At 44.0% G+C, this 25298-nt stretch overlaps 1 protein-coding gene across 2 annotated transcripts in view; it reads left to right on the forward strand.

Moving 5' to 3' along the window:
• TIGAR (TP53 induced glycolysis regulatory phosphatase) overlaps nt 1–22324 on the forward strand; it is a 254178-nt gene extending 231854 nt beyond the window's left edge. For both annotated transcript variants that reach the window (XM_078673963.1, XM_078673962.1), the window contains one exon: nt 21065–22324. In XM_078673963.1, coding sequence (XP_078530089.1) covers nt 21065–21505 — 441 coding nt within the window. In that variant the 3' untranslated portion in view covers nt 21506–22324. The remainder of the gene's footprint in view (nt 1–21064) is intronic.
• Nucleotides 22325–25298: the final 2974 nt, after the last annotated feature.

Genomic DNA, 25298 nt, shown 5'->3' on the forward strand with positions numbered 1-25298 from the left:
ATGCGCAGGTAGCCTCCGCCTTCCGTTCCTTCTATGCCTCTCTGTACAGTGGAGGCACAACGTCACCGACAGCCATTGACACTTACTTAAAATCTGCTAACATCACGCCACTATGCCCAGCAAACACTGAAGCCCTAGATGCCCCCATCCGCGCCGACGAGATTCTTGCTGCCATCGCACGTTTCCGCCCGCTTAAATCACCGGGTCCTGATGGCTTCTCGTCGGGCTTTTATAAAACCTTTGGCCATATCCTAGCACCTATCCTCGCAAGACTGTTTAACTCCTTCGAGGGCCCAAGCTCCATACCGCCTGACATACTCGCAGCTGACATAGTGGTTCTGCCCAAACCGGGCAAATCCCCGACGCATTGCTCTGCGTTCCGCCCCATCTCCTTACTCAACCTGGACCTGAAACTGTTTACGGGGGTACTTGCGGCCCGTCTAGGCCCTTGCCTCCCAGGCTTCCTCGAACCAGACCAATCGGGCTTTGTCCCGAACCACCAATGCAGTGATAATACTAAGCGGTTACTACACCTCGTGGACAAGGCTCGCTTTCAGGTCTCAGATTCCGCTCTCTTGGCCATCGACGTGGAGAAGGCATTCGACCGCGTCGAATGGACCTATTTGCAGGCCGTCCTGCGGCGCTACCACATGGCGACAGGTTCCAGGCCTGTATAGCGAGCTGCTATCACCACCCCTTGGCGCGAGTCCGGTTAGGCAGCCTCAAATTGGACCCCTTCGAGATACAGAGAGGCACACGCCAAGGATGCCCTCTCTCGCCCCTTCTATTTGCCCTCTACATGGAACCTCTGGCACAGAAAGTCCGCGACAACCCTCACATCACGGGGATATCCTTCGGCCGTGAACCCCACGTGGTGGGGTTGTACGCCGATGATATCATCGCCGCATTGGACCACCCATCCAGCTCAATACCAGCCTTCCTGGCAGAGTTGGAGAGCTTTGGAGCGGTGTCGGGCTTTAAAATTAACCGGGGGAAATCCCTGATACTGCCCCTGGGCCGTCACGCCCTTCCCAACGCCCCACCGCCTAACTTTGGCTGCGACCTACAATCCTCCACTCGGCTTCCGTATTTGGGGATCACTTTAACCCCCTCCACGGACTCAACGGTCACTCTTAACTATTCTACTTTGTCTTCCCAAATCCGAGCCGACCTCGCGCGTTGGTCGAAACAACCCCTCTCCTTGCTAGGCAGGGTGGCAGCAGTGAAGATGTCGGTCTTGCCCAAAATCTTGTACATATTCCAGACTCTCCCGGTGTTGCCGCCGCCGGGAGCGCTAGCTGACCTCCAATGTGATATTCACCAATTTGTGTGGGAGAAGAAACGCGCAAGACTACACAAACGAGTGGCGTACAGAAATGTTGACGACGGAGGCCTCGGTATCCCCAACCTGTTGCAATATTTTCAGGCCTCGCAAATCCGCTATCTGGTGGAGTGGTACCGACCCGAATCTGAAAAGAGATGGCTCTTTCAAGACAGAGCGATGGCTCAGACTTCCTTGTGGAAGATACCATTTCTTGCCCGCCAGCACAGACCACGTTACCTCCTCCGCTCCCCTATTACACGAACCACCATGTCAGTGTGGGACATGGTGGCGGTCAAGAGGGGTCTTACGACCTTCCCCTCCCCACTCCCTCCTCTCTTTGACAACCCTGCATTCCCTCCGGGCACGGACCCCCATGCCTTCCTGCAATGGCGTGATACGCCTTGCCGATCAGCCGGACATCTCTTTGATTTGGAGGGGTTTCTCCCACTCGCCGACATCACGCGAGATTACGGAGTGACTAAGCCCTACATATTTCAATTTTTCCAAATTCGCCACTGGCTCTTACAGCCGGATAACGCCCCCCTGGTCGGCCGGCGGATGACGCCATTCGAACGCTGGCTAGTGTCGAAGGAATCCGACAGACACCTTATTTCAGACCTCTACAAGATGCTCTCCCCAGATGCCGACCCGGCTAAAACTGCTTGTCAGAGACGCTGGGAATCTGAACTCGGAAGAACTCTCTCACCTAAGGAATGGGGCTACATACACTATAGAGCTGCTCACACTACTCGCAATACTAAAGCCAGGGAATCGGCGATAAAGCTGGCCATTTACTGGCACCTCACCCCAGCGAGACTCAATCAAGGTAACCCGCTCCGAAGCGCGTTATGTTGGAATGCCATACTTTGCAGGAGTATTGGAAGGCGGTTCTGGATGATATAGACTCAACATTTGACACCGAAATCCCACGTTTCCCAGCTTACACACTCCTAGGGCTACCCAATGCACTTACATTCCCCTTGAAATCACCTTGCGGCAAACAGATGGGCATTGCCATGCAAGCAGCGTCACAACACGTCCTGTCCTTATGGGGATCACCCACCTTACCCACTCACACTGGCTGGCTACACAAACTGTGGTTCACACTGGGCATGGAACGAATCCAGGCCACGCTCACCCACACTACTGACACGTTCCAGACAACCTGGCAACCGCTTTTGTCGCTGCTATCCAGGGAGTTCCACGAAATTACATGCCCGAAATACCTCCGCATCATGCGCCTCACAGCCCGTATAGGAGACCAAACACGATCCGATACACCTTAAAGCGCTTTGGCCTGTAATGGCTTTTGCGGATAATCTGGACGACTGGCATACTGGTCGGGGTGGGGGGAGGGAGTTGGAGTTGGGAGTTGGGGGCTGGGGCGGGTTTTTAGTACTGTTTTGTTCATTCAATGCTTTGATTGAGTGCCTTTCTCGATCTCCAGGCAACGCCTCTCCACTTGGGCATGATTTCCCTACTTTTCTACTGCCTAATAGAGAAGACATGTACGTCTGTCTCGCTCGCCATTTTTGCCTGATGAATGTCTACTGCAACTCATTGCCTGTCTTTTCTGCTTTAAAACTCAATAAAAATACTTTGAAATTAAGAATAGCCCAGGATTATTCTCAGCAAGGGTAACAGAGTTACTACAAATATATGATGATGAGGCATTATCTTATGTCGACGACATCTATCTGACAGATGATGACTTTGATACTCACTTGAAAAGAGTGAACACCATAATACTTGGGTTTGCAGCAGAGGGTTACAAATTCAACTTTAAAAAGTCACGAATTGCCCATCTTACTGTCCTGTTTTTAGGATATGAATTATCAAGTGAAGGCAAAAGCCTAGCGGACACTTTCTTAGAGAAATGCGCTGTCCTCCAAGCACCAAAAACGCTGAAGAACTTACAATCAATACTAGGTTTCCTGAATTTCGGAAGAACTTACATTCTAAATTATGCAGAGAGGGTTAAACCTCTCTATGAATTAATAAAACCTGATTTTAAACCAATCAATTGGACTCAAAAACACACAGAAATCTTGAGATCATTGCAAACAGACATGTTAGCTAAAACAAAATTACAAACTCGCGACAACACACGCAACCTTGTAATCTGAGTCATCCCAGGAAGATGCGGATTCACGTATCTGACCTCTAATGAGGGAGAAACGGTACCAATAGCTTACAAATCACACTTGTACACACAAGCTGAAAAAACATTCAGTATTACAGAAAATATTGTAAATGCGGTTCAAACAGCTGTAGCAAAAGAAAAAGCCCAAGCTGAAGGCAAAAGGATAACTGTTTTAACAGCAGATTCAGCCTTTGAGTCATTAACAAGACCACGCAATTTAACTACCGTGGCATTAGATCCAAAATGGATACAATGGGAAAATTCTCTTGCTACAGAGAAAGTGAAATACTATTTTGACCCGAACATGAAAAAACTGAAACATCTAACATATGAAAAAGAATATCCTCTGCCAATCGAAATTCTGCCACTACAACAGTACGCCTGTGTAATATATACAGACGGATATGCAGAACCCTCAGTTTGGGGAAAACAAGCTTACAATGCTACGTCCGAGGTTGTTAAATGCAGGTGGCACAAAGGTAAATTGAGACCACTGGTAACTATGTCTCAATATATAAAAGACAATTCATGTCAACAAACTGAATTAATAGCTTTAAAATGGCGCTCGATATTGCCGATCGCGAATTCCCGACACTAATAGTGTGCGATTCGCATTCCTGCGTCAAGTCTTACAATAATGACTTGCAGAACTGGGTTCAAAACGATTACAAAGATGACACAGGTGCCACAATCAAGCAAAAAACGCTTTGGAAACAAATAGTTCTTTTACGAAAAGAACTACAAAAGACTCACGTGATACATACACTGAGGCATCAGCGTGATGGCGTTCACGCTGCAGGGAATTCATTGGCTAACACAGCCACAGCGGAAGCAACTCAATCGGCTTCCGTACCCACAAAAAAGCATTCAGAAAAATACATAGACGGGGAAACCATGCTGGCGGTAAAAACGTCTTCAAAAAGCGACTGCGTAGCACTACCCGTGAAATATACACTCAATTATACATACGTAATAGATGCAAACTCCGTTCCTTTTGCTCGAATCCCTGGAGTGGGGGATAGAGTAATTCCAAACACGAACAGGAGAGTTGTTAATAGCAGACGCACACATGGGTGAAGGTCTAGGGCACCGAGAGATCAAGGAATCTCTGAAAGAATTACAATCAGAATACTGGTGGCCGGGGATAAGCCTGCAACATTACAAAATTGTAATGAACTGCCAAAACTGCAACAGAGATCGCAGTGGCGAACCGGCCGGAGATGTGCCAGGACCCCAATTAGAGAGCATAAGGCGATCTATACGCATGATCAAACAGGAAAAATGCGTCCCACTGTATATTATTAAAGACTAAATTCACTTAAAAATGTAGGCCCCAGCGCTCGGCTGACGCCAGAACTGTTATAAAAGATTTGCGAGTCTTTATCGGCACATACGCAATTGGCATGCTACATTCTGACCAGGGTCCTGCTTTTAGCTCTCGAGCTTATAAGGAGGCCATGACCAGCATGGGCATTGCATTGCAGTACTCTTGTCCCTTCCATCCTGAGGGAAATGGGATTGTGGAAAGAAAAAACCGAGACATAAAGCAATCTATAATGGCGAGGGTATTAGGTTCGAGTGATGGGTGGGTCCAACATTTAACAAGTGTCCAACGTAGTCTTAATAATCTGCCAAGAAATTCTCTAAAAGGTTTCAGCCCGTACGAGCTATTGTTCGGGACTAGAATGCAATTCAGGACTTAGATAGTCAGACTTCAGTGGTAGAAGAAAAATGCTTTGATATCAAAGATCGTTTGGCTATTTTACAGGACAAACAAGAAAAGACCTGAGCAACGTAAAGTTAAAACAGCAGCCAACAGCCACTGAAGATAAACCACCTGTCCCAGCAAGGCCTGTCTGGATTCCAAAAATTGGGGATCTGGTCAGAGAGAAGATCGCGGTGAAGAAGGAATTTGGGCCTTCTTACAGAAAAGCAGTACCTGTCTTAGCTGTCAGCGGAACGAGATCAGTTGTACTACCGCCCCTTGCTGGTAAAAAGGAGAACCGAGTTGTATCCATCGACCTGGTAAAACCACAATCATGTGGTCAATAATAAGTAGTAGGCCCAGTGGACTCCCAAGATGTAGCAGAGTACCAAAACTTGCTACAATACAAGAGGTTCAAACTGAGAGACTAATCACATTCGATAAACCGCAAGTGAATAAAAAAGGACTATGCAACAATACCATGGAACTTGTGCCTCTTGAAACCCAAATTGCAACAGTTCGTCAAGAAACACCAGTCTACAACGATGTAGCCTCAGACTATGCTAATGAAACAAAAAATGCAAAAGCAACTGAAAATCCGGAAGCGATTCCAACAATTGACAGAACTGCATCCGGCTACTTCATCAATTTCGATGACTTTTATGAGGATCCAAGCGAGCCTGAAGAACAGCCAACAACAAAAACTTTTAAAGACAAAGTAACAGAACTCTTTCATCAACTCAAAGAAACCTATCCGATTTCTCCATGGATTGAATTTTGGATTGTGTTAGGTGTACTTTTCCTCCTGCTTTGGCTCATCATGGTTCTCTGTTTGGGAAATTTCATTGAAGGAAAATACAGTACAATGGACACAGCAAGCCAGAACATCAACTTGGTCCTAAAGCCTCACAAGTCATCTCACATCGAGAAAAGAGAACTATCATCAGTGAATGTCACAGCCAATCCAATACCCAGTGGGGTAGCATGGGACAAAACGGATTACGAAATCTATGGCCCGGTCGAGCTCTTGAAATATCCACACCAGTTCAAGGTTTCATTAAGTGACTTTGTAAAACCAAGTACATTCTCTGATGATTGGGACTTTGAAAAGTATTAATGATATGATGTCAGATTTAGTTATGTCAGCAAAATTTACAGAACATGATTATTTACAGGGTTCATCTAATTATGAAGAAATGTATTGTTACAACCACTTTGCACATCACTATTTGCATAAATCTGCCCAACCTAGAAATGTTTTTAGTTATAATCAATGGGAACATTGTGCAACTTCACCAAAAGGTAGTTTGGAAACATTTTATGAGAAATTCCCATATTTTTCAGGGTTTAACACAAGTGATGCAGAACCGTTTTATTTCAAAATGTTAAATAAGACAGGGATGAAAACAATGCTGACAAACACTAAATTAATCTATTCGGAAACATTTTTTGAAAAATTACATTTGGTTTTGATTTCTGGAAAAATAACATTGAAACAAAAACCATCTGGGGTACAAAAGAATGGCAGGTCCAAGGTTTGGAAGCATTATTTAGAGCCTGCATGATCCCAGAACAAATTATATTCTTGAATGACACAATTCAACAGACAACCTGTCTTGGCCTAGCCAAAATTAAAGACTTAAACAAACCGTCTATTCCAAAGCCATCACCTGACAGTAATAGCACTACAGATGTTGAGATAGACGTATCCCATATTTTTAACCAAAACAGAACTCATCCTGATTGGAAAAAATGGTTGATCTGGCCACAGACACAAATAAATGTCAAGATAGATTCCTGAACAAAATACAGGGGTTCAAAATGACCAGGCCAGACCCAAGATACTCCCAGAGACAACATCCAGGGATAGTTACAACATACAGTGTAGGAAAACTGCCTCGAATGGCTACAGAAATCCACACTGGCAGAAATTAAGCAACACATGACTTTACTTAAAGACGGTGCTGACTTGCGTGATTTCATAATGGGACTACGCAAACAGCGTCAAAAACGTTTCATAGCGGCCGGTATATACGCTACTTACAACGAGGCTTGGAAAGTGATGCAAATTAAAACAGCAGAAAAAATACGAGAAATTGATCGTATTCATTTGGAAAAATCATTTTCTGTTGTGGACAATGGGTTAATGACACTGTCCTCCAGAATATATTTACTGGACAGTATTGTATCCTCAGCTATTGATATCATAGAGCAGGACTTACTAATGTTACAACACGGTCAGTCCCAATTACGTTCTATTGTACAGCTTGGCTGGACGTTAAAAAATCTGCGTTCAGGCTACGTGCCCTGGCGTTTAATCAACACAACGTCATTATTCTCTATCTTTAACCTTACTGATACACAAATCAGTTTGGCACAGAAAGGAGCAGAATATACGATTCTGAGCATTGAATAACTTGAGAGATTACCATTGACAATGTCAGAAAGACCGGTCATTGAATGGATAATACATGGAATGATAACGATTCCGATAACAACTTTCCAATTTAAATACTGTCAAGAGTATATACCAGCGGCCAGTAAGAAAGGTTGGGTAAAGGGTACATTAAGTCATCATGGAAATTGCCTTAAACACACACATGTTATAGTGAAAAGAAACAGAATGTATTTCTTAGTGGGAAAAATTGTAAACAATCGCTAAGCGGTATACTTCTGTGTCAAGGTATTGACCTGCATGGGGCCTGTGAGGGGACTTCAAATAACCTTTCATGTCACCAGCATGGCACACCTGCAACACAAATAGAGCCATTCTTTAGACGACTTTCTAACGGGAGTTATATTCTAATAGTGGACCACAGCTGTTGTGGCATGGTGCCAGGAAAAGCTTATCTTGTGAGCGTGAGTTCCATGGTCACTTGCTGTATGCAAGTATTGTATCCAAACAGCACTCCAGATACGGAGACAACAATTTGGCCTTTTTTGAATATCTCTTCTATTCGAATTGATACTTTAAGCAGAATGAAGTCTGTTCTTTTTCAGACAACTGTGCCCTTGACGTCATCAAAAGAAACGTATGATCTGCAAGTCGCAAGGACAACGGCAGAGATACATACCCTTTTATCATCAAATTGCCCAGTGCATTTCGTAGAAATGCTAAGCCAAATCCTAAATATGTCTGATACCAGTGGTATCCCACATATATTTAAGACAATTTTTTCGGGACTGTTAACACCCTTCGAAACAGTTCTGGGCATTTTTCCTAATTTTGTCCATTCTGTCTTTGGCGGCCTACCACTTCTGTTGGGACTCGTAGCAGGCATTTTATTTTTGCTACTTCTGCTTCGATATGGCAAGCCAAATCGCAGACAAGACTCCAGCAACGATGGAAGAAACGATCCTAGCAATACGCTATCGGGACCGCATAACTAAAGTCCTTGGATTAGCCCGGCTAAGAGATCTGAATATGACCTGGTTTCTTTCATTCAGACCCATCTGGCAGAATTGCATCTTACCTGTGCTTCGATGTATGCTATGCGGAGAAGAATGCGTGTTGGATGTCTGTCTTACACTACCATCAGCAGTACCATTGGATACAGATACTTTGCTAAGTCCTGTAACGGCTTATGCATCGTGTTGTCCCCAGCGGTTACCCATTCTGATGACGGCATTCATTGAGACTTCACCACTACGATTAAGGGGGAAGTGAGGCACGAGATGAGAGCAACATCACCCAGGTACGACCTTCTGTGAGCATTGCTGATCCTGACATCGATGATAGCAATCATGCTCGAGACTGCTCAGTTGCGGCATTTTCGAACTTAATCAAACTTTCACCTGAAGCCATAGACAACTTTTTTGCGAGTCTGTCTGAAATGATGTTCTCCCCTGAACAAAAAGAATAACTTTTAAGCACTCTGCACTCCACTCCACACTGTCATTGCACTTTACTCTGCACCACTCCTCTCTACGCCACTGCACTCTACACCACTGCACTCTGCACCACTCCACTCTGCACCACTCCTCTAGATGGTTCTCCAATCGGTGCCAGTCCACTCTATGCCACTCCATTCTACATTATTGTGTTTTTATCCAGGAGCCTAAATCGATATTACTATTTTATGCCCTTGTTCGGTTATAATCAATATTATCCCTATAATGGCATAGAAATCATATCCATATTCAGTCGTAGCACATGCTGTCACATTAAGCAAGGCTACTTCCCCGGCCCCCTAGAAAGCACGAGTTCTCTAAACAATCCAAACCTCCAGCAACCTGGGAAATCCCCCTTGCTTTTGTTTTGATTTCATCCGAGAACTCCTGTAAAGCACTGTAAGAACGGCCAGTTCTTAGTGACATCTTTATTGACCTCTTATGTCCAACCTTACGTCAAACCCGGCACCTTTCAGGTATAAATATACCAACGTTGCCTTAAGCAAACACGCAGTGGTGATTTTGGAGCAGAGCAACTATCTACTTGCCCGAGAGCCCAGCTGATGCGAGAGCCCACGGACGCTGCCCCTCCCTTTTGACGCACTGAGAGAGACGCTGTCTTTTCTCCTGCCGAGAAATCCAGCTCCGGTGTTTCCAGATACCTTCGCGGGTTACTGGGATATCGAGTCCTGAGAGAGAGATACCAGACCTCCTGCTTTCTAATACCCAGGTACGGCGCTGACTAAAACCTTAGAGAGAATTCTTGATTCAGATTCTTGGCAAAAACCAACTTAACTTAAACTGCTACTTACTTACTCCTTCCCTCGTATTAGGCTTAGGTCAGGTACACCGGGGTAGGCGTATTTAGAAGCACCAGTTGAGTACGTTAGTCAATGTATATAAGTATGTATATATTTTATCTATTTTAAAGTATCTTATGGCTAAGAAACCATATCAATGCTTTTACAGTATTATTTCTTAATCCTCCTTTTACTGTACGCACTTTACTTTACTATGAGTATTACAATTGTGGCAATTCATTTCTCTTGTATGAGGAAGAAGACTGCTCAATAAATTACACCTTTTATTGAAAACGCCCGTCTTTCTTTTCCCTGTACTCTGGTGAAACTAAGTATGCACACTTGACTGAGCAAAATAGCTGTCTATTGTTTTCACACGACTCTAGAGATACACTCTTATTCTGAGAGAGCAAAGTTGTCATGTTATATGGTTGTCAGAAGCTAATCCCTTCTTGTCTATCCAGGGAGGTTAAACTCCTCGTTTATTCGAGAAAGTTTCTAGTGACCTCTGAGCTAGCTGGCAAAAACTTAAGTCTAATATAGTCAGTAGAGACCTAGTTGAACTCAGTCCTACGTCTACACTGCTGAATATATTATTCCAATGCGCAGAGCCTATTGGGACTATTGGAACTACACTACAACATCACTGCACTCTATGCCACTCCCAGTCTACTCTGCACTCTACGCCGCTCTACTCTACCGTGCACCACTCTACTGTGAAGCAACCTGCTCTGCACCACTGCACTCTGTGCCACTCCACTCTGTGCCACTTTACTCAGAATCAATGCACTCTATGCTCATCTATTCTGCACCACTGCATTCTAATCCACAATACTCTACTGCTCCTTACACCACTGCACTCTAAGCCACTCTATTCTACATCACTGTACTTTACGCTACTATACTCTATGCCACTCTAATATACACCATGCACTCTACTCTACTGAACTCTACTCTACTACACTCTACACAAATGCATTTTATGCCGCTCTATTCTACTGTGCACCACTGCACTCTGGCACTACAGTGCACTCTACTCTACTCCTCTCCACGTGAGTCTACCCCACTCTGTTAAGGACTCTAGTATGGACCCATGCACTCTACACCACTCCAGTCTAGGCCACTCTACTCTACACCACCCCACTTTACACCACTCTACAACATTGCACTCTTTGCCAATACACACTACTCCACTTCTCTATGCCACTGCACTTTACTCTGAAACAATGTACTCTATGCCAGTATACTCAACTCTATGCCACTCTACTCTAGTCCACTGTACACTACACTTCTGCACTCTATGCCGCTACTCCATTGCACTGCACTCCACCCTGCATCACTCTAGTCTACACCACTTCACTCTACTCTGAAACCATCTGCTATATGCAACTGCACTCTATGCCACTACTCTGCTGCTGCTCTCTACCCTGCACCACTGCCCTCTACCCTGCACCACTCCACTCTACCCTGCACCACCCCACTCTGCCCTGAACCACTCAACGCTACCCTGCCCCACTCCACGCCACTTCACCCTACTCTGAAACAATCTACGCTGCGTCACTGCACTCTATACCACTGCATTCTTTGTCATTCTATTCTGCTCTGTACTCTGCCACTGCACTCTACGCTGTGCCACTCTACGCTGTGCCACTCTACGCTGGGCCACTCTACGCCGTGCCACTCTACGCCGGTGTGCTCTACTCCACTCTAATCTAGACAACTGCACTCTACTTCAATACAAACAACACCACTTTGCTCAAAACCAATGAACTCTATGCCACTGCATTCTACACTACTGCACTCTACGTCACTATACTCAGCAACACTCTATGCCACTGCACACTGCACCACTGTTCACCATTGCGCTCTGTCACTGCACTCTACGCCACTCTATTCTAATCTGCACCACTCCACGCCACTGCATGCTACCTGGCTCTACTCTACCCCACACCTCTGCACGCTTCCCTGCACCACTTCACACGATTTCACTTCACTCTACTCTGAATCAATCTACTCTACGCCATTGTAATCTACTCTGCACCACTTTACGTCCCTGCACTGTACACCACTTTACTCAAAGCCAATGCACTTTATGCCAATCTACTCACCACCACTGTGTTTTGACACTGCACTCTATGCCACTGCACTCTACTCTGCACCACTCAGCTCTATACCACTCTACTACACCCTACACCAGTGCACTCCATGCCACTACACTCCACTCTGCATCACTCCACAGTACATTCTGCACCACTGCACTCCATTCCATTCCACTGTACTCTACACCATTCTATTCTACACCTCTGCACTCTACCCTGCTCCACTCCACTCCACTCAGAAACAATCTACTCTTAGTTCCTGAAATCTACTGTCACTGTACTCTATGCTAATGCACTCTTCACCAGTTTACTCAAAACCAATGCACTTTATGCCACTGCACACTATACAAATCTACTCTGCACCACTGTACCTTACGCCACTTCACTCTAGGCAACTCTATTCCATTCTGCGATTCATCACTCTATGATACTCCACTCTATGATACTCCACTCTACCACTCTCTATGCAACTCCCTCTATGCCACTCCACTCCACTTTACCTCTCTGTTCTAAGACACACCACTCCACTGCTTGATTCTTTGCCACTCTACTCCATTCTGTGCCACTCTACTCTACAACCCTCTACTTAACACCCTCCACGCCCCTCCATTCTGATGTACACCACTCCACGAAACACTGACACTCCACTCTGATACTCTACACTGCTAAACTCTACTCCACTCAACACCCTTTCTCTTTACCACAAGAAAGAAGGCCCCTGTATTTCTGAATGCACCGGCAGGGAAGCAGGGGAAGAGAACCACAGTAAATGGATTTTGTACATGAATAGGTTTCTTTCAAACGCTTATTATACATAGACCATCATTCATGAATTGAGTGATCGAAGACATAATACAGAATCGATGGTCTATGTATAATAAGCATTTGAAACAAGCATATTTATGTACAAAACAAGGATTTTTTGTTAGCTGGTTCCTGTTTTTCCTTGTAAAATAACTCTTTTAGATTTTTCCGATTTGTGTTGTATATGTGTGGAAGATTGATTTGTTTGATCTATCTTGTGTGTATGTTGGTTGATTGATAGCCCGACTGTGGTGTTGAGGGGGTCTGAGCCAGGGTATCCCTGAGGTCTATATACACTGTTTTTAATATTGCGATTGGTATTTTGATAGTTGTACAACATTTGTATATATTTTACTTTTGGTGAAAGTACTATAATAACCATTTTAATATTGTGAATAAACATGATGTATACACTGTTGCTACATATCTGTTCTGGAGTGGTGTGGCTCACTGGTTAGAGGCAGCAGACCCGGAGGCAGAGGACGGCCCGGGACCAGGGTTCTATCCCCGACGCGGCAGGGTCGTGGACCAGGGTCAGCGGACTCGATAATTCTCGCCTCGGTGCCTACTCTAACCAGGGATCACACTCGGCAACTCTGGGCATTAGCTTGCCTCATCTCCACAACGGCCCCCCACATACGCCGGGGATGCCTGGTTTCACCTTGGACATACCCAGTAGGGACCATCTCACAGGGAAAGCCAGGACGGGTTCCCCAGCGGTCTACAGCGCAGAAATACTCCTTCGGGAGTCGATTCTAGCGCTTTAGAAACCCTTAATTAATTAATTGTGATTTGTCATGTGTCGAAACACTGGGCTTTATGTGACTTATTGCACTTTGAAACTGTTGATTAAATTCTTTTTTTCTATTTATGTACCAGGCAGGTTGTTATTAATATTCCCTGTGGCCCATTCTTTCTTCAACACTCTACTTCCTCCATGACACTGTATGCCTCAACACCCCACTTCATTCCACGCCACTCAACTGTACGCCATTCCATAACACTCTACTATACTCCACTTCACGACACTCCAAGCCGCTCTGCTTTACCCCTCTAACTTTTGGCCACGCTGAACAGCAGCCACTCTGGTGTACAACAAGGCTAAAACAAAGCCAATAGCTCTTGCATAGGCGAGACCTATTGACCTTGCCAATGCATGTTAATCAGGACATCTCACAAAAATTGGCAATAGGTCTGACTTGAATATGCTAGCTTGAATAAATATAGCCCTGCTCAAACGTGCACAGGTTTTTAGTGTGTTTGGGCTGTCTACCTTTTCTATGTGTAATATCTGTGTCATGTTTTTTTATTTCCCAGCTTGTGGTGTTTGTAGTAGGTTATGCAGTCTTATAGCTCAAATTATATCTGCCGATTTGTGCATGCCTGTTCATTAAAGCCAGATCGATTGGCCTGGCCAGTGCATCATTTTTAGGAGAGAGCCCCGCAACAGAATTTTCTTTTAGAAAGCATTTTAGAGCAATGTCTAAGTTAACAAAAAATGAAAAGAACTTTAGATGTGTTGTCACAGAGTAGATAATAAAGTTTGTGCACACGAATAGCGTTATTTGGTGATCTCAACCATGGACATTTAAACTACTTTAGAAGAATGGAGAACAGCCTCATCTAGATTCGAATCTGTGAGATGAAATATTATTTCAATAGGTACATCTCACCTCCAGGAGGAATTTTATGTTCTATAATAAATACATTCCTTTTCTATCTCAGAAATCTCAACTTCTAATTAAATTCAATAAGACATAATGGCAATATTGAACCGGCTTTCAAAACCTCGGTTACAAAAGGAAAATCCTCGGTTACAAAACTAGCTAAAATACGATGAAACATAGCTTTCTAAATTGGGAAAACCATAGAAGCAACTTGTAAAGGCACTTATTCCCCCCATTGACTGGCATAGTGAGACTTGTCCCTGCTTTTTAGGTGTCTTCTTAAAAGAAGAGGCAATGGAGAGGGAAGGAAGAGAGGAAAGATATAGGGAATGAAATAGTCGGGAGAGGAAGGGTGAGAGGTAAGCCTGAGAAGGAATACAAATAGGAGAAAAGATGAGGAAGGAAGGAGAGGGATAAACAATGTAAGGCAAGTAAGTAATTGATGAACCAATACCTAAGGAAGAAAGGGAGGGTAAATGGAGTGGGGTGAACAGGATGATCAGAGAGAGAAGGAAGGGGCGAGATTTAATGTCAAGGCTAACTTGCCGACTTTGAAACCATATGATCTGGGTTATAAGCAGTTGTTCACTTGACCACAATTGTGATTTTTAACTATCAATAGATCTCTGAGCCTTACTTCAACTTAAATCAGGGAGGTCTTAGAGAAACCCCAGTAAAAGATATTATATTAAAGTGAGTTGCCTAGAGTGATCCTTCACCATGTCCCAAAATGGTGGCGCCTTGGGGAAGCCCCTGCACAGACGTTTTTTAGCGAGACGCCCACTGCTCACCTCAATTCCCCGCTCTTTCCTTCTTTAATATTGCTTGATTAATTTCAGGCATCGGGCCCCTGCAGCTTGACGAAAGTGGCTTTCATCTCCCCACCACGTGGGGCAAACGACGATTCCCAGTCTCCTGCCCCGACTCCGAATCGCCGTATGTCGAAGCTCAGCGTTGGGGTATCTTTGCGGGGAGTGGGCGCCTGTCCCGAGGTCTTACAGCCCCTCTCGCCTGCTCCACAACGTATCCAAACTGGTCCGTTTCAATGGACCTCACTGAGCTGGCCCTCAATTGCATACCTGCAATGGCGCCCGCCTCCACTCGTCTCGGGCAGTTGATATGAAGCACAGGGTTGCATCTCCTCAAGGATTACTCGGTTATAGGGCCTGATCGCAAGTGGGCAAGGGGGGACCCCGATCTGGAGCGCCGCCTCTGGATTTGCGCCCAATACTGTTTCAGGGCGTCCCAGACAAGGCGTGGCCGCGCTGACCCCTTGATGGCCTCGGGGCTGCACACAGCGATCACCGAGGTCCGCTGACGACTCCGCATTCCATGATGCCAGGACACCCAGGGATCACTATTTCGGGCTCGAGGAAGGGGATCACCAGGGTGGCGTCAGTTATGGGAGGAAATCAGATATTTGTGGTGGATTATTTAGTCGGCTTAGGAGCTCTACTCGATTGTGGCCACCTTGGTTGCTGGCTGGCCATGCCCTGGTTTGTCCACTCTTGTGGTATAGGGCAAAACCTCCTCTCATTAACCTAGTGACTGCTTGCCTGAAGCCTAAAAAATGCTTAAATGTGGCTTGGTCTTGGCTGATATTTTGGATGGCCACTCTATTTCTATTGCTGTTACCTTCCATAGGCATGTCTGGATGGGTTTCACAGGCTTTTCGTGGAAGATCCAGTTTGCCTTAATGGACAAGCCTTTCGATAGTGAGAGGCTTTTGCAATAATGCTGATTCCTCCCTGAAAGAACAAAAAAAAGTCACCTAAGGCATGGATACTGGGACGAACCTTCCTGACCAAACGGTTCCACCAGCAATATCGGCATTTTTGCTGCTTTTGCCAAGTCTATCCTCCCAGCATTGTCATACTTCCAAGCCGGTTCAGACTATTCAACAGACCTTCCTATTTTTTGGGGGTTGGTGTTAAGCTTAGGGAAAGCATCAACTGAAGTAGGTGCTAAAGCCCTTCCATTGTCCACTAGCTCTTCCTCTCCAAAATCACTTTAATTCATCCTCTCTGCACTCTGTAAGGCGCATCTGCCATCTGCATTTCCAAGACTATGCTGAGATTTTGGGCTGGAATGGACCTACTGGAACCTTGACTGAGGGACCTCCAGATGGGATTGCCTGTGATATATCTTTTTGTAATACCTTTGGGAATGACCCTTTAAATACTACCAATATAGACCGTTGTAACTGCCACTTATGCTCTGGAACTTTTACTGAGGGGTTTCCAGTTGTGAATCAGTTATTATACCTCCGCTATTTGATTTCAATAGGATCACTGTTCACTACCAATACTGACTGTTGTAACTGCCTCTTATGCCCTGGAACTCCTGAGGGGTTTCCAGAAGTGACTAGGTTATTATACCTCCATGATTAAATCTCGGCAGGACCACTGAAAATTACCACTACTGTCCTGATGACGTTCTTTTGTAAAGAACGAAGCGCGTTGGCTGATGTTTGACTGCATGTTTTACTATAAGGAATAAAAGAAACTTAAAGGACTTCCTTATTAGCGTTTGGACTTTTTTCCTAGTGCACCTTCCATTCCTTCAAAATCCTCTCTGCATCATCAGCTTCTGGTAGGGGGGGAAGTCTTATATTTTCTGGCCAGCTGAGTCTGTTATGGTGGCTTGCTGGGTACTGCAATTTGTGCGCAAGGGCTGCGCCTGTTACTTTCTGTGTACTCCTCCTGGGTGTCCACCTTTTGCAAGCTAAGTGGATACTTACAGATGGCACAGTCTTAAGAGGTGGAAATTCCGGCCTGGTTGCACAAATTGGCATATAAGTGGTGTCCTTGAAGAAGCGGTTGACAGGATTGGTTCCCTTTGCTTCTTAGTCCCGAAAAACGGACAGGGGTCTCAGACCCATTCAGGACCTGAGACTATTTAATTTCTTTTCTGGTCTGGATAATTTCCTCCTGAATATGCAGGATGAGATGGGGTACATGGAGTTTAAGGACACCTACTTTTATCTACAAGTTCCACCTGCGCACAGCTTTTATGTTTGCTTCATAGTAGGGTTTCAATTCTTGGTCATACCCTTTGGTATTATGACCGCTGTGAAAATGGTGACTTCCCCCAGGAGCGACCCTGAACACAACCTGCTTGAGAGCTCTTACTCCACCTCTATGGATCTCGGATATTCAGAATATGATTCCGATATTCCAGGAGCAGAATCTGATTACCCCCCCCACCCCGTTTCTGCTGGTTTTTGCCTTAGTTAGGCTTGATAGCATTGTGTATTCTGCTTGAATGACACACCAGGTGGCTGTTGAAGTCCTTTCACTGGTGTCTCAGCAGGCAGTAGCTCCATGATCAGGTAAGACTCTGCTGATGCAAAGATTTCCCACTCTCTCCTTCCATGCCTTCCTTGGTGGATGTGCCCCTCCAACCTCCTAGTGGGTCATCACTTCTGTCATCTGCTGTTGCTAACAACCATTGCTGTGGCTACCTCCTCGTTAGGCTGGGGACACATTAAGGGGGACATGATGGTGCAAGGTCTTCGGCCCCATTGGATAGAGGACACTGGGGTAGCTGTCACATGTTATGGTCCTCCATCACTTTCATTTGATTGGGGAGGAAGGAGTACCAGGGTAGATGTCATCCGTCCAAGGCCATTTCCTGGGATGATTATTTTTTGCGGTCATGTCACAAATTTCTCCTCCATCAATGGGAAAGGCATCGGTGTTAAAGTCAACAAGGAGAGGGGATAAGGGGCACTAACCTCCTTGCCCGTAGGCAAAGCATGGATGGGGCTGAAATATCCCTCCCAACTATATAGCACGACCGGTAGTGGAACCTAGCATAGGGGCCTCTAAAAGCTGTTAACTTGCACTGTAAAAAAAATACTTTTAAATAACTTTTAACGTTTTTTAAAACACAGACTTGGAAATTATCATTCCTTGGCCTGGTGACAAGGCTTGGAAACGATACTAAGGGATACACAAAGTACCAGTCCACGCCGTTGGGCAAAGCTAGGACTACCTCTTACCTGGCCTAAGCACATAATTTCCTTAACAGTAGGGCGGTCCCCACAGGCTCTAGATGTTAGGCTTGTGCTAGGACTGGCAGTGATGGGGCTGGGCTCGCTTAAGCATACCTTTTTAGGTCGAGCCTGGGCAGCACATGCGCTGCTCTGAGAGGCATGTTGTATTCAAGTATGGTCTTGAAGCTCCACCCATATTTTTCTTTGACTTGTGTCTTTACCCTTTGGAAACTGTGGCTTTTTATTGGTCAAGACAACCCCTGTTAAATGCGTTGTTACTTGGTAGGCTTTAATTGCAGCCTCCGAGCACTATTTGGTTAAATGTTCAGGACAAGCTCTTCCCCCAAAGCGTTACTTTTTTCATAGCACTGCATGTGGTGGCGGTACCTTTAGTTTGTTGTTTGCGGCACAAACATGATTCAGAAAAGGGGGGTGATGGTGATGAACAGAGTGTCTGAATTAAGCAGACCACTCTTACCCAGTCCAAAGATCAGGGCTTCATCCATCACCGTTATTTAGCTCACTGCCCCATCCCAGCTCAGAACCTGGCTATATGCAAATTAGTCCGTCCCTGGCCCAGTGCATCATGGGAACAGGGCACAGGGCAGACCAAACTACCAAGCCAATTCTTCACCAGAAAGGAGACAAGCTTCCGGGGACCGGTTTCTGCCATTTCAGGCGTCGTCGGCCCGGCTTGCTTGAATCCTGATGGAGCAGTGAGCAAGGGACTCATGTCTGAGTATACCCTTCCACGCTTATGGTGGACAAAATGATTCAGAAAAGGGAAAAATGGCAGCATGGTTTTTTCCCTGTTTGTTTAAAATTTTTTGTTTACAAGCGTCCCATACAGCGTTTTCAGTTTAATGTCAGCCACGCCCCTTTCTTTAGACAAGCTGCATCTAAAGAAAGGTGCGCAGCCACTATCAAAGTTAAACCGCGGCATGGGGCACTTTTACTAAAAAGGCATTTGTTTGTCAACTTGAGGAACAGGTGCTTTTTTTTTTTTTGTAAAAGCGCCTCATACCGCTCTTTCACTTTAATGGCTGATGGGTCCTTTCTTTAGATGCGGCTCATCTAAGGAAAAGGGTTCGGCCAACTTTAAAATAAAAGTGCCACATAAGGCGCTTTTTCAAAAATTGCGAGAGTTTGAGCTTATTGGCATTGTCATTTACAATGCCAATAGCTCAAACTGTTGCATTGCGAATGTTTGTTACTAAAAGCAAAAGAGTTGCGCTGCAAAAGTTACTACCTTTTTGGGGATTCCACTAAGAGGGTGTATGCTGTGGAAAAGGGCTCAGTGAGCATTGATAGCTCCTTTATGCTGGTAGAAAGTTTGGATTTGTAAAGGGTAAATCTTTATACACAGGCTATGGGTTAAATCAGACAATTTCTTTTGAATAGATTGTCCAGGGCTGCTTCTTGCTCCAAGAGCAGACCTAAAAGTGTACAGGCATCATTTTCAGGACTAACATACTCTACAGCTATCCTCTCAGTTTGTATATAGTACAGACAAAGCATTGTAGTTGGTGTTTGTTTTCAATCATATGGACCCTGATTGGGCTGTCAGGCATAGACTTAGCTGGCATTGATTAAAACATGATCTTTTTGTTTCAAAATGGTTACCATAGGCCAGAAACTGAATAGTTACACCGTTTGGGATTTCGTCTAGCCTGTTAGTTCACTTTGAATAAAACACAGCAAGGACTATTGGTGACTAATAGATAGGAGACGATTGATGGTGTATTTTCAATTTGTTCATTTTATATTCTTTTAGCCTGGCCATAAGAAATTCAGAGTTACTCTAGATGATGTTGAAGGCTACAGTTGGCTGGATGGCCCTTGGTGTCCTCCTTCTGTCTGCTTTATTTAGGAGCTGGACAAGGTTTGTTGCCAGTAACCATCCTCCTTGGTGGAGTTACCTCGGGCATGCCTGCAGGCAACCAGGCACCTGCCATATCTGAATTAGCTGGTGGTGCTCTCAGCCTAATACTAAACAATGTGGATAGAGTGAGTGTGTGGCAGAAGAGAATGTCTGACCTGTACTTTTCTCTCCCAGGCATTCCTCTAGGCAAAGCTTGTGGGTGCTATCACCCGGAGTCCATGTGTTTAGGGGAGTGGGCACGGGTGAATCCAGAGGACATTGGGAATCTAAAGCATCAGTTGTGGGTGACACTCGGTGATACTTCAACTCGTACATCGTCTAGGTACAAAGATGACCCCAAAAACGGCCTGCTTCCTTCCCCAAGTTCAGCAATAATTTCTGGCAAAACAGAACATAATTATGGCGGGACTGCTGCCAGCACCTTGTAATAACCCTGCCACTTCCTAAAAAAGATGAACACTGCTGGATACCTGGTTTAAGAAGATGCCTCCTCCAAGTCTAAAAGGTCAGGGAGGGTAATGTATACATAGGTAAACTAAGCAAATACATTCAGTCTTAGAATATTAGTTAAACACTTTTCACTTTTGTAGGGATGAAAGTAGTGTTTTAAAAAAACGTGGACTGCTTTGACGAAATAGTGTTGGGGGAAATAACCCCTTAGCAATTTTCAGAAGTTTTTTTTAGATCTAATACTGTTTTGAATGATGTAAAAAGTGATCTCCCTTTGCTCTTTTTTGATTTTTGATTCATAGGTGAAAGCACGCGCAAAGGATTTCTTTGACTTTCTGTGCCAGCTGGCTCTGGAGGACAGATGTAGTGGAGGAAACGCCGGACTTACAGGCAATGGATTCGAGAGTACAATGGCATCGACTTTCTCATCAGAAAACCACGGAGGTGCTTATGACTTCCACCCCGAGGCAGACAGCGACGAAATAATCCTGGATGCAAACATACTGGTTGTGAGTCATGGAGCGTTTTTGAGAATCTGGATGAAATATTTCCTTGAAGATCTTCAGAGCACCGTGCCTTCGACGCTGAAGAAGTCTCGCGAACTCTCAGTCAGCCCAAACACCGGCATCAGCCACTTCATTGTAGAGCTCCAAAGAGGAGAAACAGTTAAACCACAAATCACCTGCGTTTGTATTAATCGGCATGATCACTTGTTAGAGGTGGAAGCGGGTGCGGATGTTTGAAAGAGACACTCACAGCAGACATATAGCACTTTCTTAATGTATATCAAATTATGCTTTAAGATGGAAGCCACTAAAAGTTTCTTGGGGCAACAATACAAATGCCACATTTCACACAAATTTCAAAATTGCCTTTGATATTTTTAAAAAGGTACACCATGGTCACTGTAAATGTCAGAATTAGAAATATCAATGTAGGGTTATCAATGGTTGTTTTCACTTCGGATTTCAGCTCAAATGTATATAAGCTACTTATACCACTGAGGTGGGTATGGGGCAGATTACCACGAGGTTTGTTTAACTATATGGTGATTATCTTGCCCTTGTTTAAATCAGAATGAGAAAATGGGCCTGCACGCATAGGGCATTGTAGCGTGAGTCATGCAGAGGCTTCTCTGCCTATATAAAACACTGCTGAAACCTTTTTTTAAATGATCACATTTGACACCGTTTTCCTCCTGCCTTTATTTTAAGGATGACTTTTGTTAATTCATGTGCAGAAGATGCTACCACGATAATTCCTGATTTTATTTATTAACATTTATTTTACAGAGGCAATTCTTGAATAGCTTACTATAGAAAGTCACAGTCTACTTTGCTGACATCCTTACCTCTGGAGGAGTAGTGTCATTAGGATCGAGCTCACTCCCGTATACAAAAACGCCGTCTTGATTTGTAATTTCTGTTCGTGGTTGCCTTTCTCCTGATCATATTTGGTGTTCCTTTAGATCATACTACATCGACTGGTGGATTTTTCTTTCAATTGTTTTTTTTTAATTTAAATGGTCAGTAGGTAATAAACAAATGGTTAGTAGACAGTTATGAATTGTGAAACTGGTCTTTAAGTTTCAGTTCAGCCTTAAAATGTATTAAAATTCTACCTCTGAATTTAAGACAACCTAAAAGGAGTACATGAACTCTGTGATATACGTTCATGTCACAGGCATGCAATTCTGTTATATATATAACCTGTCCACTCATATATATATATATATATATATATATATATATATATATATATATATATATATATATATCCGTTTCCCTTCCTCCGAAAAAAACCGGGACACTTCCAACTGCGGTGCAATGCAGGGTCAGAGGGTTCCCTGTTACTTATCAAAGTTTCACAAAGCGCTTCCAGAGTTGCGCAATGCACTCCTCTCCAGCATATTCACCATTAAATCACCAGAAGTTCATGTTTCATATTCTTTAATTTCTTTCCAGCATAACAAACAATGGATCCAGCCCAACGCGTTTCACCGAACACTCGGCTTGATCACGGGTGATTTGTGTTTCCCACATACACATTAAATAAAGTTACACGTATCACTTCCTTGTGCAAAACATAAACAAAGGACCAAGAAACCAAGTCCAAAATTGCGGCCATATTGGAACAATACCATTGCGGCGGAATCTCCTGAAAATCAAAGGTTATGGGAGTATTCTCATTATTCTTACTTTCAACATTTGGAATAATATATATTTTCAATAGTACAAGACATCCTTTATATATCCTGCTCATTGTAAACACCCTAGTGGGGAAGTCCTGAAAATATAATAGGCAAAAGGTCGTTCTTTATAAACAACTCATTGTAAAACTCCTAGTTGGTCTCGCAGTCTCCTGCGGAATGTTCAGGTTTTAATTGCACTAAATTTGTTCATCACTTTGTAAATTGGTTTTTATAATTATGCTGCACTTTTTGTAAGAAATCGAGTAAATAGGCCTTAGAAAACTGATAGCGGTTTCATAGACTAAATGATTTGTCTTTTTATACAGGTATAATATGGGAGAAGATGGAGAGTACAGGACAACTGTTAGCCCACTTGGGATCAAGAGACAATTGACAATTGAGCAATACATATGGATACAATATGAAATACGATATGTGGTCAAAAGTTATGACTTTTATTCCCACTTGGGAGGTATTGAGTTATATTTGTTTTCCACTATTTTTGTTTGTGTTTTGTCTGAGATTACTCAACTAGGAGTTTTACAATGAGTTGTTTATAAAGAACGACCTTTTGCCTATTATATTTTCAGGACTTCCCCACTAGGGTGTTTACAATGAGCAGGATATATAAAGGATGTCTTGTACTATTGAAAATATATATTATTCCAAATGTTGAAAGTAAGAATAATGAGAATACTCCCATAACCTTTGATTTTCAGGAGATTCCGCCGCAATGGTATTGTTCCAATATGGCCGCAATTTTGGACTTGGTTTCTTGGTCCTTTGTTTATGTTTTGCACAAGGAAGTGATACGTGTAACTTTATTTAATGTGTATGTGGGAAACACAAATCACCCGTGATCAAGCCGAGTGTTCGGTGAAACGCGTTGGGCTGGATCCATTGTTTGTTATGCTGGAAAGAAATTAAAGAATATGAAACATGAACTTCTGGTGATTTAATGGTGAATATGCTGGAGAGGAGTGCATTGCGCAACTCTGGAAGCGCTTTGTGAAACTTTGATATATATATATATATATATATATATATATATATATATATATATATATATATATCCACACCATTTTTACTCTTACCCTACACGTATTGTGTTACACCTGCCTCTTTAATCTCCCTTGTCCCCTTATACTTAAACCTTTACCATCTTATTCTTTATGCTTTACTATTAAACCCTTACCCATAGCTGTTTTAACCCCTTCCACGCGGGGCTAATTCCCCCGCGATGGGGGGGGGGGCGCGCGGCGCTGCTGTACTTATGACGAGTCCAGCTCGTCATGCTGCACAGTAGAGCAGTGCTCATGACGAGCTGGACTTGTCATGACTCCGCCCACTCCAATAGAACGCCCGCACAGGCGGGGAATTAGCCGCTTGTGGGATGGCCGCAGCAGTTATGACGAGCTCAGCTCGTCATGAGCATGGAAGGGGTTATGGTCTGGCTCCCCACCTTCTAGAAGCCCCTCCTGTTAAAGTGAGTGGACAGGCGAAACTCCTGGTATAATAACGTTGCTTATAAAAAAGGCAATTTTTTTCTTTGACAGCTGAGCATGCTTAACAGAAATTTATGGCCAGATTTTCTAAGGGTTTACACCAGGACAAAATCACACAAAGTAATACAAATCCGCACAAACTCTTGCAAGGGCATTTCCTTTCCCATGCAAAGGGGTATTTTGCTCTGGACAACTGCCCTTTTCGAAGTGAAGATAGCATTTTGTGCTACTTTGTACCACTCCACTTTGCATCATAGGGGCGTTACTTGGGTAGATTAGTGCAAACTCCCAGCGTATTTAGCTCAATCTACTTAGACTCCTTGACTGAGCTTTGTGTAAAAAAAATAATATCTCCTAAAAGCAGATGCTAACATGGAAATATGAAAACGTTTCTCCAAACATTCCATATAATGCATGATTGCTTCACTGTGCAGCACACATACAGTGTGTGGAATGTTTACCAATTTTTATTAGACATATTGATTTTGTATTAGCAGGGTAGTTTTCAAGTACAAAACCTATGCTAGAGAGAACACCACGCCTCTGCACCGTGGTGAAAAGGTTGTGCATCTCACTTGGCATCCTGTGTGTGTGGCATTGCAGGGGTAGTGAGCATAAGCAGTCCACTTTTAATATATATGGCTCCACGCAGCTTTCTCCACCTTGCACAACATAGCATAGTAACTTTGGTTGCTGTGCTGTGTTGCGCTAAAAAATAATAAATCTGCTTCTTGGAGTACATACCTGGCTGCCCAGCCTTAACCCACATTCTCAGCCAAACGGTGCCTGAGTGCTTGTAATTTCTCTCGCTTTACTTCACCTCGTCCACCTTAACACTTG

The sequence above is a fragment of the Lissotriton helveticus genome, chromosome 1_1 (genome assembly GCF_964261635.1).
Source record: "Lissotriton helveticus chromosome 1_1, aLisHel1.1, whole genome shotgun sequence".
NCBI lineage: Eukaryota > Metazoa > Chordata > Amphibia > Caudata > Salamandridae > Lissotriton > Lissotriton helveticus.